Source organism: Pongo pygmaeus, chromosome 4 (assembly GCF_028885625.2).
Source record: "Pongo pygmaeus isolate AG05252 chromosome 4, NHGRI_mPonPyg2-v2.0_pri, whole genome shotgun sequence".
NCBI classification, from domain to species: Eukaryota; Metazoa; Chordata; class Mammalia; order Primates; family Hominidae; genus Pongo; species Pongo pygmaeus.
This window is the reverse complement of record NC_072377.2, coordinates 65,479,048-65,495,589: the sequence shown is the minus strand read 5'-3', so window position 1 is coordinate 65,495,589 and position 16,542 is coordinate 65,479,048. Positions and strand designations below refer to the sequence as shown.

Sequence of the window (16,542 nt, the reverse complement as noted above, 5' to 3'; positions counted from 1 at the left end):
GGCCTCAGGCCAGCAAACTACGCACCATGCTGTCCTATGATTCACAGGACAAAACTGCTCTAGACACCTCCCACTGCCCAGGCAGGAAGGGCACCATAATGAGGCAGTGGGAGGGTGTATGGCTAGGAAAGTTGCTAAAAGGAAGCTTTTGTTGTAACTTTCTTCTCTGCTGCAGGAGGCTAATATCAAAGCAAAGTATTATCAAGCAACAGACCCTACATTTATGCAATATTAATGAGAAGGTCCCTGGACTTTAAATTAGGGTGGAGAGTTGTGTTTTAGAGAGCTGAAATTATTTTAGGTGGGAGGAAATGGAATCCTGGGAGAAAAGTAATTAATTTATAGCTCAATGACTGAACTGTGCCATTTTGAAATACTGGTCAAGGTGAGTGTTGAAAGAGTGGGTACTCTGGCATTTCCATACCCTTGGGAGTGAAGAATTAGGCTATTTGGGGAGCCAAATGATATGCTTTTATTTCCAAAAATGTCATTTATTTTGTAATAAATTTGTGCTGAAATAAAAAGTGGCTTGTGTTCTCTATGTAAGTGTGACCACCTGCATATTATTCATTCAATGGTCATTTACAGCATACTTTATAGGTGTGGAATTCTACAGAAGCCTTTTCTGCAGGGACAAAGTTCTGACTAGATGCACAAAGGAGATGAAAGGAACCATCAATGTCTACCTTCATGTTCCTTTCCCTCTACGTGGGGAAAAACATCAGCATATGAAATGGCATTTGAATAACTTAAAGAGAAGTGTTCACAAGAGCAGAATAACTCGGAACAGGCTTTGAAGCCATTAGGTGTATGAATCACTTACTGCCTCCTCGGGGGTTCCACACCAGCTATTCTGAGATTCTGTCAGAGCACTTAGTGTATTGTGTTATTTGTCTCTGTCCCCCACTAGACTGAGAGTTCCACGTGGAGAGAGATCTTTATCATATTTATCTCTGCATCTCTGGACCCTAGAGCACAGTTCATTGCATACCACAAGTATCCAGTAAATGTCTGGTGAATGAATTAGTAAAAGAGATTGCTGTTATCATTTTGGAGGAAGAGAAGGGAATAGAATGATGGTTTTATATGGGCATAAACTACAGAGGAAAGGATTTGATTATTTTCAGTCTGGAGACAAAATGTGCTTTTCTTCTCATAATTCTCTGTTCAATTCAGCAGAGATCAGTAAACATTTACTAAGCATATTTTATGTTGTAATTGTATATATAAACATGAAATGTTTTCTAACCTCAAGGGACTTAGCGTCCAGGGCAAGGTTGGCAGTGACGTACAATTAAACAGATCATTTTGATGTAATTTGACAAATACACTGTGGGAGGCATTCAGGAGGCATTATGGAGGGAGTAAAAAGGGATATTAGGTCAGGCTGGCAGTGGGAATGGGGCTGGGATATTGGGAGAATCAGGAAACTCTTCCAGGAGGAGATGACACCTGAGTTGAGTCTTGAAGCAGGAATTCCCAAACAAAGGAAGAAGAGCATGGCTATGGGGTAAAGGAAGAGGGAAAAAAGTCCAAGACAGAGGACATGGAGGTGAGAAACCGTATGGCATATGCAAAGAATTACAAGTGGTTCCCTATAGCAAGTGAGTGAAACAATGCTGTGTGGGAGGTCAAGGGATGCTACTGCAAACAGCAGACAGGGGGACTCCTACTTACCATGTGAAGGAGATTTATTTGGACTTTATGCTGTAGGGGATAGGTAGCTATTGACAGATTTTAAGGTGGACTTGAAGTAGGAAGTATTGGTGACAAGAAGAACATTAGAAAGTTCTTGAATTTGTGTAGATAAAACTCTGGAAGACTGTAGTAGTGGTAGACCCCTCTTAGTGTATGAGATATGTATGTGGCGGGTTAAGTATACACATGACAGCTAAAACAATGAAAACTAGTGGGTTATCAAGAAACAATCTAGAACAGAGGCTCCCAAGTGCCAATCAAAAGTGGTGGTGCTCTCCACCCTTCATGATTATTATCTGGGGTATTGGTCAAAAGTAGATTCCTGAGTACCTCTCCTCAAAGTTCTGATTCATTGGTGGAGAGTCAGCCCTCTGTATTTTATGGCATTCCTAGCTAATTTTGATATGCAGTCATGTTTGGGAAATGCTGATAAAAATAATATCAATGGTATCACTCATATTTTAGATGTAGACAAAATAAGAAGACCCCATGAAGTAGCAAGAAGTTGAGCAGTCAGTTGGAGACCCAGCAGAAGACAGAGGAAGAGGGATTTTCTAGAAGGAAAAACAATGTGATAGTAGAGAGTTCTAGTCTGATAATTTGTGAAGAGTTTATTAGATTTTGTGATATGGAGGTCTAGGATCTTTAGAGAAAGTAGCTTAAGTGTGGAAGGAGTAAAACTTGCTTGCATTGGGTTGAGGGGTAGACAGTGGGAATAAGGAGGTAAAGAAAGTTATAGACTTTTTTTTCAAATAGCTTGATTTTGAAGAGAAAGAGAATGATATCTTGAGGAGGGAGAACATAGGGTTATAAGGATAATTTACTTTTTACAAGAGGAGAGACTCAAGAGAGTATTTAGATCTTGAGGGGAGAGAGCCAGTTAGAATTAGAGCAGATGGAGGAGGAAAGACAGGCATAGGTAGAAGACAGGACTCCTCATAGGAGGAGAAACACCTCACTCATCCTCTCAGACAGGGGGAAAGGAGGTAAGGGAGAGTAAGCTGGGTGAGGAAGGAAGCAGAGGCATAGTTTTTGATGGGATGTTCAGAGAGACATTAAGAGGCTCAAATAGTTGAAAGGGTAAAAGCTTGTTGAAACTAAACCTAGGTAAAGAGCCCTATTGTTAACTTACTATTTTAAAAATATTTTTCTTGAAAATTGTGACGGCTTTTTCTTTTCTTTTTTTCTTTTTTTCTTTTGAGACGGAGTCTCGCTCTGTCGCCCAGGCTGTAGCGCAGTGGCGCAATCTCGGCTCAGTGCAAGCTCCGCCTCCAGGGTTCATGCCATTCTCCTGCCTCAGCCTTCCCAGTAGTTGGGACTACAGGCGCCTGTCACCACGCCTGGCTAATTTTTGTATTTTTAGTAGAGACAGAGTTTCACCTTGTTAGCCAGGATGGTGTCGATCTTCTGACTTCGTGATCTGCCCGCCTCGGCCTCCCAAAGTGCTGGGATTACAGGCGTGAGCCACCGCGCCCAGCCTGTGACAGCCTTTCCTACCCACATTGCATTTATTTTCCAACTTGAAATAATATGAACCTATTTTGTAGATCGAACTCCTGTTGGTCCTATAAAACCCAAATCTTTTGCTTGCTGATTCAGTTGTTTATTTGCATTTGTCTCATGTTCCATGTGTTTTGCCTTTCCGGAAACTAGCACAGGCAGGGAGGCCTCAACACCTGATTAATTTCCTAGGTGAAGTGGAACCTGAAGATTTCCCTTTTATAGAAACCATTACTAGATCTGAAAGAAAGAGGTAAGTTAATTGACACCCAAATGGAGGATGAAAATAGTAGAGTCAGGAAGAGAGAACTTAATTTTAGCCATCTGTTTTCCAACTGGGCTTTTCTCCAGTCTATAGATTCCCGAAAACAAAGTCTAACACTGGGTACGAAATAGAAAACTTGAGCACTCAAAAACAAACAAATGAGAAAGCAATCTAACAATTCCACGAACAAAATCTAGCAGTTTTGTATGTCCTCTGAAGTAAGACGAGAAGAGTAACTTTTGTATTCACTCAAATACTTTCTTTTAATCCAACTTTTAAGTATTTTTTCTAAGTGTTGAAAATTTGAGAAGCCAGGAAACATAGAAATGAGACAGAACTACCCATAATACTGTACCTAAATGTAACTACTAATATTTTGCTAAATTTTTTAAGTCTTTTCTCTGTGCATAACTTTTTATAGGATAATACTACACATACAACTTTAATCCTGCCTTTTTCACTTAATATTATAACACAAGCTTTTTCTCATATAATTGAAATATCTTGCAAAATATATGATTTTAATTACATAGTACATCATGAAGGTTCTCATATTTTATTTAGCAATTCCTTTACTATTTGACATCTAAATTGTTTCCAGATTTTCATTATTTTAAGTAGTACTGCTGGAATGCTTCTGCATACAAAGCACTTTCCATATTTCAAGTTACTTCCTGAACTATGATATGAAAGTGTATAATATCATTAAAGCTTTTGGTACTTATTATCAAATTCCTATCCAAAGACTTATGTCATTTGGAAAGTTGATCAGCAATATATGAAATGGATATCTAATTATATATACACCATTTTCAAGTATTTTATTTTTAAAAGTAAAACAATTTTTAAGCAAGACAAATCTTGAGATTTTAATTTTCATTTTATTAATAGTGAGATTGAATATACCCCATATTTTGATATAATTTTATTTCCAATTTTGCAAAACTTCTACTTATTAATTAAAATGTTAATTTTTGTAGATTTATACCTTTAATTTTTAATATATTTTGTAAGTGGTACAATGTGTGTTACATATTAATACTACGGCAAAGGCAAAAGAATAATAATGAATTGCTTTCAAACTTAAATACATATATATTTTTGGAGATGGAGTCTCACTCTGCCACCCAGCCTGGAGTGCAATGGTGCAATCTCAGCTCACTGCAACCTCTGCCTCCTGGGTTCAAGCGATTCTCCTGCCTCAGCCTCTTGAGTAGCTGGATTACAGGTGCCTGCCACCATGCCCAGCTAATTTTTGTATTTTTCTTTTTAATGGAGACAGGGTTTCACCATGTTGGCCAGGCTGGTCTCACACTCCTGACCTCAGGTGATCCAACTGCCTTGGTCTCCCGAAGTGCTGGGATGACAGGCATGAGTCACAGTGCCTGGTAGAAGTTATATTTTTTAATCATACAACTTGCAGTATGGAAGAGACTTTACAATGTACCTTATTCAACCCTGTATTATTAGTTTGTTTTCATACTTCTATAAAGAACTGCTCAAGACTGGGTAATTTATAAAGGTAAGAGGTTTAATTGGCTCACAGTTCTGCATGGCTGGAGAGGTCTCAGGAAACTTACAGTCGTGTTGAAAGGCAAAGGGGAAGCAAGGCACCTTCTTCACAAGGAGGCAGGAAGGAGAATGAACACAGGAGGAACTACCAAATACTTATAAAACCATCAGATCTCATGAGAACTCACCCACTATCATGAGATCAGCATGGGGAAAACAGCCTCCATGATTCCATTACCTCCATTTGGTTTCTCCCTTGTCACGTGGGGATTATGGCGATTACAATTCAAGATGAGATTTTGGGTAGGGACACAGCCAAACCATATCAATGCCCCAGTTGAAGAAGCAAAGATTAAACCCATAAAACAATTATTGAAAAAAAATGTTAGCTAGTAGATGAGTTTGTGGTACAACATACTTTTTGTTATTGGACTTCAGAGTCAGTAGAAATCTATGTGACTTGGCGCAGTAGGGGAAGTTGTTATTAGAAAGAAGGGCTTTTGCTGGACTTTGAATAGAAAGAGTCCCATAAAATGAAGAGAACAAAAATTAAAGGGCATGAATCTAAGGCCAAGAGGTAGAAATGGACGTGTCTCAGGTGCTGCAGAGATGAGACCAGCTTGGAGGGTAGAGGGGTGGTGTTGGGAGATAGAGTGTGGGGTAAGGCCAAATTAAGCATGCAAATCACAGATCACTTGACTCTTCTGGTTGAAACACATCACTCTGGAGTTCCTACTGAGCATAAGCTACAACCTGATTATATAAAGCCTTCCTTGTGGTTACAGGTAGATTGCACTGACTTTGGCAAGTTTTAAGATGTTAAACTGTGCTGGGAAGACTATAAGATATATCTGGGTTGACAGATGAAACTAGTTTTAGGAAAATGCATGCACAGGGCAATATCATCAGCTAGACACAGCACTGGCCATGGAATACAGGGTCCTCTCATTATTGTGTTGTCCCAGGCAGTTCTATGACATTAGGCGGACTACTTATGTTCCCTATACTTCAATTACCCTATTTGTACTCTACGTTCTTTCTAGATCTCAGATTCTATAGCCTCTAGCAGGAGCTCAGATAAAGCATAGCTTCAGATAAACAGCACTCTAGAGAAAAGAGAGAAAATGTAAATAGCAGGAAATCTCTATTGTCATCTTTAGATCTGGAATAAGAAGTCCTTTTTTTTAATTCACAATTTTAGAAGGTATGAGGAGATATCCAGAACTTTCTTCCCTTGTTTCTGCTACCAATGTAGCAGACGGCCAACTGAAGCAGATGTTCACGTTATCTATCTTACATGTGTAGAGGGCAAATTAGTGGACATTTAAGAGCCCAAGGCAATAATTCAACCATTCCCATGAAACATCTGTTTTTCCATCCTTGTATGTTTCTTTTCTTTTAACTTTTTGAGTATTTAATTCTTGTGTTGCCTCCTCCTAATTTCTTTCCTGCAGATACTTTGGTGAGTAAACCTTGATAAATTAAGCCTGTTTTTATTATATTCCTTTGGAGTTGTCTTTGATTGTGATCAAGCTTCTCTTTTTTACATGCCACGTGCATTCATTCTTCATTTAGATGAGAATCTAATCAAGGGAATAAACTTCCCAGTTTGGTTTCATTTTGATGTCTACTTTATGCAACCCTAGAAAAATATATCTTTTGATAAGTTGGAGACAACAGTAAGTTAGAGAGAGAGCTAATCCATTACACCTTGATCACTCAGAGGCAGCTGTACCCAAACAATTCTTCCCCTTCACATCAAGAAAGTTTGTTGTTTATCTGACAGCTTAGTACTGTGCCTGGCACATATAAGGTGCTCAATAAACTTTTTAAAACCAATGCATCTGAGTGGCTTTATAATTCAGCAGTTACTACATGAACTGACTTACTACGTAGAAGAAAAAAATATTAGTTCAAAAAGAGGAGAATAAAGAATTCTTCTTACATATATAAAACATGTCCTGTTCAGTAGCTTCTCTAATATTTTGTGAACGATTGGAATCCCTTTTCCTTCTTATATTTAAGGGTGTCATTATGTATGAGGACATTTGCTGTTTCAATACATAGATTTATATTTGCAGGGAACTTAAAGTCCCCAGAAATTTTTCTGAGATATTATCTGATTAATCCCCATAACAACGCTGTGAGGTGGGTTGTGGAGATATGAGGGAAAAAAGGGAAGGGATTTTCCTAATACCATACAGTTTGTGTATATGACATAGTAATGAAAGTAGAACTTATTTCATCTGATGACCAGTTCAAGACATTTTCTGCTATATAAATCTTTAATCTCTAGGGTAGAACCTGTCTTAATTCCCTTTGCATCGACACAGCAAAATGTATATAGGTGCTCCATCTAATTCCATCTCTGAATATTCCAGCACTGTCTTATCCACCTCCTCTCTTCATTTTTATTTCTAAAGTGTTCTCCCTGCAGGAGCTGACTCTTCCTTCTTTCTAATTAACTTTATGTGGAAACTCCTATCGTAACAAAATTGCACGTGTGAGTGTTCTCTCTCCTGGCTTTCTTTTTAGTGCACCTGGAGGGAGGAAGCTTTTCTGCAGTCTCACCGCATTATCTTTGCTGAGAGAGAAACTTGTAGGAACTAAGATAACTGCCTTCCTGAGAGTCAACCTTTTCATCAAACATTCTTTAGTTTAGTCACAGCTTTGATTTTTGCAGAGGTTACCACTTGTTCATAATTAAAATGCACTGGTTCATGCTATTGGCAGCAAAGCACTATGGAAGAGTAGACAAAAACGTGGATTTTGAGGCAGACAAATCAGGTGTGAATCCTGGTTCTGCCATTTCCTGAGCAATTTACTTCATTCGTTGGTGCTGATTTCCTCGTTTGTGCCATGGGAAAACATATTAACAATGTCTACCTCACAGGAGTATTGGAAAGTTTAATGATACATTATAGAGAATTTTCTAAGGATAAATGAGGTAGCAGAACATGAATCCTCTTCATAGACTGCAGAGCACATCTACCATTTCCCCTCCATCTCCACTCTCCTCCCTGCCCTACCTTGGGGGGCTTTGAACCCTGGAAGGCTGACCAGTCAGATGTACTTCTTCCTCCTTTGCCCTCCTGCTTGCTTGCATTTGGCTAGTGGGGAGTCCTAGGAGGAGACAGATGGAGAAAGGAAAATGAGACTGCGTGCAACTTGTTATCTCCTTCTTTTTAGGGTCTAGCTGTGTCCCAGAGAGCAACTTCCCTTTTCAAGGCATCCCACTCTGTGTGATGCTTTTTCCTAGGTATGGGCAACCCATCCCTCTTAGGGTGAAAACTTCGCTATTCCTTATTCCAGGTACTGTGCCATCCTTTGTGGATTCCTCTACCCTACCAACATCTCCTTAAAGAGTCTCTTTGTTGAACCTGCTGTAAATGATCCTAATAAAAGTATGCTGTCTGTTTATTCCTGGACCTTTAACTGGTAGATTATTCATACTGGTTAGTGGAAAGTAGATCTGCCTACATATGTATTATTTGAGAGAGGTTAGCACTTACAGGAGAAAAAACAAGAATGGGCTGTTTTTACTTGCCATTTGATACTAAGAGAAAAAGAAGGTAGTGATGATGGACGATGATAAAGATATGATGATGATGAGACCCAAATACCTCCTATGAGCCAAACATTCTCCTAGACAATCCTTTTTACCTCATTCATTTTGAAAACACATATGTGTATTATTATCTTTCTTTTGTAGATCTGGAAAAAGTTCAGATAAATCAAATAATGTACCTAAAAGCTACATAGAATGCCAGTGGAGAGCTGAAATTCCAACTTATACCTATTTGGTTCCAAAGTCTGTACTCTTTTAGTGAGGCTAGGTGCCTCCTAGCTATACAGGGTGAGAAGAGCCATTCCATCAGCAGTCAGTTTTCAACTGAATCTCTTTGCCTATTGAAGTTTCTCTAAGTTCTAAATTCCCGTAGGAAAGTATCTCTTAATGATGGTCTTTAAATGATTTCAAGGCAAATTTTTTAAAAACCTGGTTAATTCAGCAAAGCTTATCAGGTCAAATCCATTATTTGTCTGATTTGACTGATTTGTTACCATTGAGTCACTAGCCCAGTAGGGCAACTATTCCATGGTTGTCCCTAAGGCTACTCATTAAATCCTGGATGAATAATTAAAAATTTTGAATAAGTTTTTCTCTGATAATATATAAGTTTCCTACAGCTGTTATCTAAAGTTTTTTCTCCCTAGATATGGACTATTTCATTCAGTTTGTATTATTTCTGTCCAATTCCTAAATTACAAGAGTAACATAATTCCACATTTTCTGGGACCTATAGGATGCTAATTTGTAAAGGTGATTCAATTCCTGGAGGTGTACTAGCTGAGAACTTTCCATTTGTGGATCAGCTCCTCCCTTCAAATCCTACTCCTTTAGAAAAAATCCATACACACTCAGAGAAACAGTATTTATCTTAGCAACTGACATTTGATTGTGCATTTTTCTTTAATCTTCAGGCAAGCATTTCTATCAACCTTGGAAGAAGGCTTTGTCCCTTGTTTCCCTTTGAGTCCCCAGGTTGCATCTGGAGATATTCTTAGCCACAGTGAACCTTACTTCTCTGTTTCTACCTCTACTTTGCTGTTGTGGGACCTCTGACCTCCCGCAAAGTTTCTTCCTTTTATTTTGAGAAGACTTCAGAGGGTGACTCACATATATTCCAAACAAGTATTTTCAGCCTTTAAAAAGGCTGTGTTCCCTGCAGGCTTCTCTGTTTTCATTTTGTATGTTTTTTAAAAAATGATACATAGTTACTTTGTTTTTTATCTTTTAAATGTGTAATTCATACTACTTTGTACTTTAATATTTTTCAATCATTTTAGCAAAACCAGCTCCTTCAGACCTTGATCACTGTTACTCTTTTCCTTAAGTCTCAGACACATGTTTTTTGAGAAACTTAGAACAAACCCAAATGATAGAACTACATGCTGCTGTTAGCATCAGCCTACACCTACACTATTAGCCTAAACCTGCAATATCAGAGTTTTTGTGGTTTGACCAAGCCTTTTGTCTTCTTTCCCTTATAGTAAGTTCTTTCCCATAAAGCACTTCAGCCCACATGCAAATATACCTTATAAATATGTAGGTTGTGTCCTGATGTAGCAGAATATCATAAACGAACACAACACATATAGCTATTCGATTTGTTCTTTCTTCAAAACTCAAAATGGAGAATCTCCAGTGTAGTGTCTAGGAGAAAGCGAAGATTAGTTAGGTGATGAGGATATCAATGCCATTCAAGTGGCAATTACTCTGGAATATTCCTTGAACTAACAGTTACTGCTTACTTAACAGTTATTGCTTATACTTTTTGTTCTTATCTTCTTAAGTATTCCTTACAATCACTTAGAACTAAAGGGGTAGAGAACTCACTAAATTTACTGAAGAGTCATTGGATTGGCTTCAAGGTACTATTGATTATTGTCAGTAAAACAAGAGGCAATGATGCAGTTGCTCAGAGGGCTCTTTTCTTCACATGTAAGTAAGATTCCTTCAGCAGTGGATCACCTTAGTGATCCCTCAGTAAAAAATTGTCGAGTCCTTAGCTGTCCCAACAAGAATTGACATATACACAATTCAGTTTGCATCTTCATTTTATACATGTAACTTTAGGTTATGGCTACCATATCTGTTTTTTTTTTCAGCCACTAAAACTGTAGAGTTGAATATTTAATGGAAAACAGATGGTGCTTGAAATCTCTAACTTACATTTAACAAAAGCTGTTTTGGAAATGTTGCTTATGTATACTTTTTTATTGCTTTAAACACAGCACCATTTTAGCCTGTTCTGATGATATTTAAGAATTAACTGTCCCAGTCTAAGACAGCATTTCAAAGTGCAAGTGTTAATCATATACTTGATTAAACATTTCCTTCCTTTTCAGTATTCCAGTTGGCTTTTGAGTGGATACTTGCAGTGAGAGCATTGACACTGGAAACACTAGTTCCCATTTTAATTACTTAAAACACTACGATGAAAAGAAATACCTGTGATTTGCTTTCTCGGAGCAAAAGTGTAAGTAACTTTTGTTTTCATCTATTTTCTAAACACATGTACATATAACATTTTAGTTTTGGTTTTGGATTTTAATACTATGCTATCATGATTAGGTTTGTGGGAAACCTTTAGTTAACTTTCAGTTCTCTGACTGTACATAGTTTATTAACAAACAAAGACTAGTTCGTCTATGTGGCCTGGTTAGCATTTGATGAGAATTCTTTCAGCTAGTTTATATCTTACCATTCATTCATATAAGTCTACTAGCCTGATATTGAACACTCTAATTTTTGAGTGCATGCAGAAAATATATGATTAAAAGTCAAAACATAGGGAATTTATGTCTTGAATATGAAACCTTCTGGGCAAGTCCAAAAGCATAAATTATACTTACGTTATTAGTTACTTCAACCAGTCACATTCTGAAAGTTCTTCCCTTCCATGAGCTTTCTACCCTGGCATATATCTCTAATTTCTTCTTTTAATCTTTTTTTAAAAACATTTTAAAGTGAACATCCTCAGGGCTCTACTGAAGGTTAAACCTTATTTCCAATTACGTAGTGTTCTTAAGGTACCACAATCATGATACTTTTAAAATTTATTGTATGGAAAAAAGCAAATAGAGCAGCTCAAAGAAAGCCACAAAGGTAAGGATGAGAGCAGACTGTTAATTTCCATCAAGCAAGCGCTAAGAACACATCCCTTTGTTCATTTACCCAAGGGGGATAAGGCATCCAAACAGATGTAATTGTGACGTAGGAACATTCATTTGAAGGCATCAGAAAAACCACAAATGCAAACACATTTCTCTAGTATGGGAACACTTTGTGTTATAACCAGTGATTCTATTGTGGTGGCCCAAGGCCATCTTTCATTCTTTCTATGGAGTTACCATCCAGCTTTTAAGGGTGAGGCACGAGTATGTGCAGATAAAGTATAGTATGCCCAACTGTGTTTGTTAAAAAATGAGGATATGCTGAGAGATATGCCAATCCTTTGACTGAATACTGTGTTTAATAACCAACCAAGTAAATTCAACAAACTCTGAGGAATTGTTCAAATTTATGTGTTTTACTGGTTGGTGTTTGGTTGTATGGATTATTGCATAAAAGAAGGGGCCATGGCTTTGAGCCTGGAATTCCTTTTATCATCATACAAAGTCACTCACTGTAATAGGAGGTGACCTGCATACAAACTACCAAACTGCAAACACATCTTTCTCTTACTGAGTTTTCTTATTATAAATTAAATATGAAAGCAAACTGTTCATATAATGTTTTCTTTTATTGAATTTCAGAGACATGTGATCTGAAAAAAAAATGTGTAAAGGCAACAGGGAGAATATTTTGAATAATTACAAATATGTCATTAAACATTTCCCTATTCTTGGAGGAAAACATTGTAAAAGCAAATGATTAACTGAGCCGTGACTTTAAGGAACTGAGACTACTTAATGATGCTAGGAGATTTCCTATTAGTATTTGTTTAATGCAAAAAATTTTATCTTGGTGGAAAGGCTCAAGCTTTCCAGATTAAGAGAACCTGAGTTGCCTACATTTGTCCAAATGTAAATAGTAGAACTCTCATTTCACTGCTTCCTAGCTTCTTGAGAATCCACTGGCATAAAGAAAATGCTTCCACTTAATTAAATGACTCTAAGCAGAAGTTAATGTTTATCAGAAAAAAGAGCCAGACTTATTGCCTAGTTAGAAGTTGTCACTTTAGGGCTATAAAATTTTATTTTGCTCTGGTCTGAGTATATAACCCTCCAACACTTATGTTTTTGCCGTAATATAATCCAAAATTGTATACTTAGAGGTAGATGTTTCCTGGTTTTGATGAAGAAAGTTTAAAGAATTAGTTCTCTTTAGAATCTGAGGATATTTATCTTTGGCATTATGACATTTGCAAATCCAAAGAAAATGTTCGAAATTTAAAACAGTCTCTGTTCCTCCCTACATACCTCTCTTGTAGGTCTTGCATCTTTCATTGTGAAAATTTAAGGCATAAAAAAGAGGTAGAAAAAAGATCATCCTTAAACGATCACCTTACTTAGTGAGTTCCTCTCATGAGAGGAGTTCCAGTGTGTCTTGGAAGACCATTTAGTCACTCTTCAACTCAAACAATTCAGGCATAAGATGGGTGGTTAAACTACGTGAGTGTTCTGTTTCCTACCAGTTATGAATTTCTATGATTCTATGCCATGTTGTGCTCATTCGTAAGTTGAATCAAAGACCAGTTCCCAAATAAATATAAAATCAAGGCATCAGGGCAAAGAAAGCATATGAATCAGCTTGGGCTACAATATACCACAGACTAGGTAGCTTAAACAGAAATGTATTTTATCACAATTCTGTAGGCTGGGAAGTTCAAGATCAAAATGCCAACCAATTTTGTTCCTGGTAAGCTCTCTCTTCCTGGTTTGCTGATGGCTTGCAGAAAGCTGCTTTTTCCCTGGGTCCTCACATGGCAGAGAGAGAAAGCAAGCTCTCTGCTGCTGCTTCTTTTAAGGTCACTAATCCCATCATTAGGACCCCACCTTCATGAATTCATCTAATACTAATTACCTCCCAAAGACCCCACCTCCAAAAACCATCACATTGGGGGTTAGGGCTTCTACAAATGTATTTCAGGGGGGACACAAACATTTGGTCCATAAGAGAGTTTGATATTCTTTTTTTTTTTTTTTTTTCTGAGATGGAGTCTTGCTCAGTTGCCTAGGCTGGAGTGCAGGGCCGTGATCTCCGCTCACTGCAAGCTCCTCCTCCTGGGTTCATGCCATTCTCCTGCCTCAGCCTCCCGAGTAGCAGGGAATACAGGCACCCGCCACCATGCCCGGCTAATTTTTTTTGTATTTTTAGTAGAGACGGGGTTTCACCATGTTAGCCAGGATGGTCTCAATCTCCTGACCTCGTGATCCACCCGCCTCGGCCTCCCAAAGTGCTGGGATTACAGGCATGAGCCACAGCGCTGGAGTGCAATGCCGGGATCTCAGCTCACTGCAACCTCTGCCTCCCAAGTTCAAGCGATTCTCCGGTCTCAGCCTCCTGAGTAGCTGGGATTAGAGGCATGCACCATCACATCTGGCTAATTTTGTCTTTTTAGTAGAGACAGGGTTTCACCGTGTTGGTCAGGCTGGTCTCAAACTCCTGACCTCAGGTGAATTTGATATTCTTAAGTGATGATTGATTTAAAAAGTCACTGTCTTGTGTAAGCCCAATGGGTAGTGACTCGTATACTGGAATCTGTATGTTTTCCCAATTTGATAACACTGAAAATGATCTGGTCAACATCTTTCTCTTCATTTCTTATTTTCTAAATTTTATGTTAGGGACATTCTTACCAATGACTTTTGAAGTCTAATAATCCCTTCATAAACCTAGGAGTTAATTTTAATTTTACTGAAAATGATTTTCCTCTTTCTTCACTATTCTTAGTTTGCTTATTTTATATTGTTCTTTCTTAACATCGAATCCAATGACACAGGTCTCTGAAGTATCTTGTGCTATCAATGGATTTACCATTTAACTTTTCAGATGTTTATAAATTTCAGAACTGACTATCTCAGTTACCCTTCTTCCCTCTGCTAATGCCTGCTTTCTTACTGGCTTTTAGCTAATCAGGGGAGGGAAGGAAAGGTACAGACAAAAGAACAGGATATAAAAATTTTTGTTGTAATTACATATTTTAAAATCAGGAGTTAAACAAAAAATTTTAGCATTTTTTTTCTTTACAATATCCCTGTTATTCTCTAAACTCATGAAGTTTTATAAATCTTCTCATCTGGAGAATAAACTAGATAAATTTTAATTTTTATTCATTAATAAATTTTCTTAGGTATTAAATTCTAAACTTTCTTGTAGTCTTTTGCATTAAATTCCCAATTTTCTAGTACACTGAATCATTTTCTTCCTACCAGTTTGAAGATATTCAAGATGTCATCTACTCAATTGGATTTGTTAATTTTCTTGATGAAATTGCCCTTTATTTGACTTAGGATTCTTATGGATGTTCTACATTTGGATAAATTTGTCACTCACCAGATGTCTTTGATGTTCCCTGTTCTTTTTTGATAGAATTGTTGTTCAGTGTTCGTTCAAAACTGGAAACAACTTCTTGGTGTTTGGAAGACATAGGGTACCTGGCACATTCTTCCCATAATGAATTTAAAGCCCACCTAAATAGGCTGTCAGTTTTGAGTCCAGGGGCTAGGAGCCCATCTGGTGAAATTTCTCCCAGTAGGCTCCCTAGAATTGCTTATTTTCATGGAAGACTTTAAAAATATTGTACAAACTTCGTAAACTAAAGTGATTTTATTCTTAAGAAAATACATATTTTTTCCATCTGTACCTTTACATTGCTGAGCTTTTAGAAGCAGTCACTCACCTAATGACCCAGGGTGAGTTATTTATGCCATTTTATCTGCATTTTAGTGTCCACCTGGAGTGGGCAGCCAAAAAATAAATTTGGAAAAGATGGTACATTTTGTTATGGCACGTCAGAGCTATCTGCATTCATTTTCCCTCACAATTACCCTGTAAGATAGAGTATTTTTTATTTGTATGGTTAAAGTAAAAATAACAAATTCCTTCCAAGATGGGCTTCATTTCTCTACTATATTCAACCCCACCTAAGCTACGAGATTGACAAAGCTGTTGTAGCTTAGAATCCTAATAAAGTTAAGGATGTATAAACTGATTTTTTCACTGGTATTCATTCAGTAGGGTCCAAAGAAGGTCACAGGAGATGCTGTAGGTAAAATCCTTTGAAAAGCACAAAATACAAAACAAAACCAAGTTCCTGCTTGTGTCTTTATTGAAAACAAATTGATATGAGAAGTTGTAGTTTTAGAGATTTCACTCCTTTGGTCCTTATACCTGCCTTCCAGCTTGTTCTCCTTCTTTACAAAGTTCTACAAATATTTACTGAATGGCTACTGTGTGTTAGGCTCTGAGTATCCAATGTAAGATACATGTTCTCTCTACCCTCATAGAGCATATCTGATAACTAAATTTATAATTTTTACAATTTGTTAAAATTATTTCACCACCCTGTCTCCCTAACCCTGATCACCTAAATCTATCCCATTTTAATCTTTAATTCTTTGTAGGAAGACTGAAGTTCTATATCTCTCTGAAGTCTCTATGTATTTGCACTTCATCACGTTGTGGGCACCCTGTTTAGTAGGGATATTTTGAGCTGTGAATAATGTGCCATAATTGACAATTATGCTCATTGTTGCAGAAACATAGATTATTTCAGAGTGGATAAAAAGAATTTTTCTCAGATAATCAACAATAGTATAAGAATAGCCAAGAGTATAAATAAATGTGAGAATGACAGGAAAGGTCTGAAAGAATAGGGACTGATCAGCAACCATTTGCTTTAAATCAATCACATGTCACATGACTGTTTTAGTGGCCAAAGCCAATCATTAAATTGTCATCTTGGAAAAAGCTCCACTTTGTTCTGTATTGTGATGTGTTTGCTATTTCATTTTTGGACACTTTCAAGTTGAAGTTGAATTACAAATGATTACGTCCA

General features: G+C 37.4%; 1 protein-coding gene across 3 annotated transcripts in view; it reads left to right on the top strand.

Moving 5' to 3' along the window:
* The window catches only part of PDE4D (phosphodiesterase 4D), a 1,555,180-nt gene that overhangs the window by 348,033 nt on the left and 1,190,605 nt on the right, over positions 1 to 16,542 (top strand). For all 3 annotated transcript variants that reach the window (XR_010126387.1, XM_063664836.1, XM_063664835.1), the window contains one exon: positions 10,886 to 11,016. Coding sequence is in view for 2 of the 3 variants with exons in the window: in XM_063664836.1 (XP_063520906.1) it covers positions 10,975 to 11,016 (42 nt within the window). In the remaining variant the exon portion in view is untranslated. The remainder of the gene's footprint in view (positions 1 to 10,885; positions 11,017 to 16,542) is intronic.